The 2,264-nt window shown below is 54.2% G+C and overlaps 1 protein-coding gene across 1 annotated transcript; it reads left to right on the forward strand.

Annotated features, from left to right (window-relative positions):
* On the forward strand, positions 1-2,262 carry POSPLADRAFT_1112105 (hypothetical protein; the record flags this gene model as incomplete). The annotated part of the gene is made up of 3 exons (XM_024483392.1): positions 1-1,264; positions 1,321-1,502; positions 1,558-2,262. Coding segments are annotated over 3 exons (2,151 nt in total), but the record flags the coding sequence as incomplete, so codon positions are not given.
* Positions 2,263-2,264: the final 2 nt, after the last annotated feature.

The following is a 2,264-nucleotide window of genomic DNA, read 5'->3' on the forward strand; positions in this document are numbered from 1 at the left end:
GTATTCCAGTGCAACGCTGACAACACTCTTGTCGCGAAAGATACTGCAGACTGGCCTGACAACACAGATGCCATCGACCGGGCGGTAAGCGCGACGATGAGACCCGACGTCTGTATTTACAGCACTGATGACGACCATGCCGCGCCATACACTCTCACTGCTCAAGAGCTTGCGGGGCGCAAGTACTCGGAAGAGCGCAAGCAGAAATTGGCTCGAACTCGCTGGGGGTCAATGGTCGTTCCTATTGAGCTCAAGTCAGACATTTCCAGGGCACCGTTTCATTTTGGGAACAGCCGCACGGAGGAGACGGAGAAGAAGATAAAGGCACGAGGGCAGATCGCCGACTATGCTACGAGGATCATGCAACGCCAGCACCGGCTGTTCTTATTCATGATTGTCATCTGCAAGCGTGAGGCGCGGTTCCTGCGTTGGGATCGATCTGGTGCGATTGTCACAGATGCATTCGATTTCGTGAAGAACCCGGAACCGCTGCACACGTTCTTCTACCGTCTCAGCAAGATGACTCGCGAACAGCACGGGTACGATCCAACTGTGGTGCCGGCTGATGCAGATGAGATCGCGCTGATGGAATCGTACAAAGACAAGCTCCCCCAGGACGACTACCTCCGCAAGTGTCTCAATGATGCTATGGAGCGCGGCTGGCCTATCCAAAAGGTGATGATGCGTCAAGAGGATGTGGTCTCTGTAGAATCCTGGCGCGCCGCTGCGAACAAGGCGGACTCGACTGGCTCAACTCCCCCGGACACTTCTCAAGCCTCCTCTGCCTGTGGTGAATCGTCGCCTGGATCTTCCTCCGACGCGGGTGTGTCTGATCCAGGTCCACACGTCTCAAAAGACGCCTGTTTAGCAAGTGCATCTCCGCCACGGTGTTTCCTGGTTGGCAAGCCATGCGCAACCAGTGATTCACCGACGGGGCGTGGGACGAACGGATACGTCGCATACGACCTGGCGACAGGCCGCCTTGTGTTCTTGAAGGGTGCGTGGCGCGCAAGGACCGCCAACTCTGAGATCAAGGTGTACGAAGACCTGTGGAAAGCTGGTGTACGATGCATTGCGACACCCATCTGTGGTGGCGATGTGGTCGGGAGTGATGGTGAAGTGCAGCAAACGGTGACTCAAAAGTATTTGACCGACATGCCCGTCCGTATCCATTGCCGCCTAGTCGTGGAAGAGATAGGCCGCCCCCTCGAAGATTATAGAGGTGGTGATGAGCTCGTGGGAGCCCTCTTTTGTGCTCTGATTGGTAGGTGTTTTCTGTTGACCTTGATACCGAACAAGCTGCTTATTCTTCTATTGTAGCCCACCAAGACGCATGGGAAAAGGCTCGCGTTTTACACCGGGATGTTAGCGCAAAGAATGTCTTGCTCTACATCAATTCGAAGACGCAACTTGACGGCTCGATCGCGACTGCATTCCTCAACGACTGGGACCTGTGCAGATATGAAAAGGAACTGGGGTCTGCTACCCAATATGGTCGCTCGGTACGTGCAGTAACTGGTATGTCTGCATATCTGGATGTTGACCGACGGATCACAGGGCACATGGCAATTTATGTCTGCATTGCTTCTCAAATTCCCAGGTCTGACTCCTCACGGTGTTTCTGATGATCTCGAATCGTTTGTGCACGTCCTCAACTGGTTCTGTCTTCGCTTTCATCGCCACGACCATCGCACGGTCGCGCTCCAACGACTAGTGGCGTCGCTCTATGACGTGAGCGAAAAAGACGAAACAAGCAAGGAAGCCTTCGGTGGCGCTGCAAAGTTGATTCTTATGCAATCCGGAAAACCTGCGGTCCGTCTTGCTCGCCACGGACCATTGAAGACCCTGCTTGAACAACTCTCAGCCTTGTGCGAAGAGCACTACTCTGGGATCGACATCGAGGCACTGGAAGCTAATCCAAGTGATACACCTGCGGCAAAAGTAGCCAAACCGACACCAACAGTGGCCTTTCCTGAATGGAATACTCGGTTGCGGCCCAATGCCCAAGCACATGTACCGCCTAGCAAGAAAGATGCTGCTCAGAAAGTAGGGGCGAAGGTGCTCTCTACGCACAAAGCGGTCATGGAAGCATTCGCCGATGCAATCTTCGGCGGCGCTGTCTGGGCTGATGACAAGACGAACGATCAATTCGCTAACTTCAAGATCGGGACTACCAAGGGCCAGTCCACCCTCTCAACCGGGACAAGCTCGCATTCTGGCTCGAAACGGAAACCAGAGGAATCAGAAGACATCGCAGAAACTTC

This window comes from Postia placenta, assembly GCF_002117355.1.
Source record: "Postia placenta MAD-698-R-SB12 unplaced genomic scaffold POSPLAscaffold_410, whole genome shotgun sequence".
Classification (NCBI taxonomy): Eukaryota; Fungi; Basidiomycota; class Agaricomycetes; order Polyporales; family Adustoporiaceae; genus Rhodonia; species Rhodonia placenta.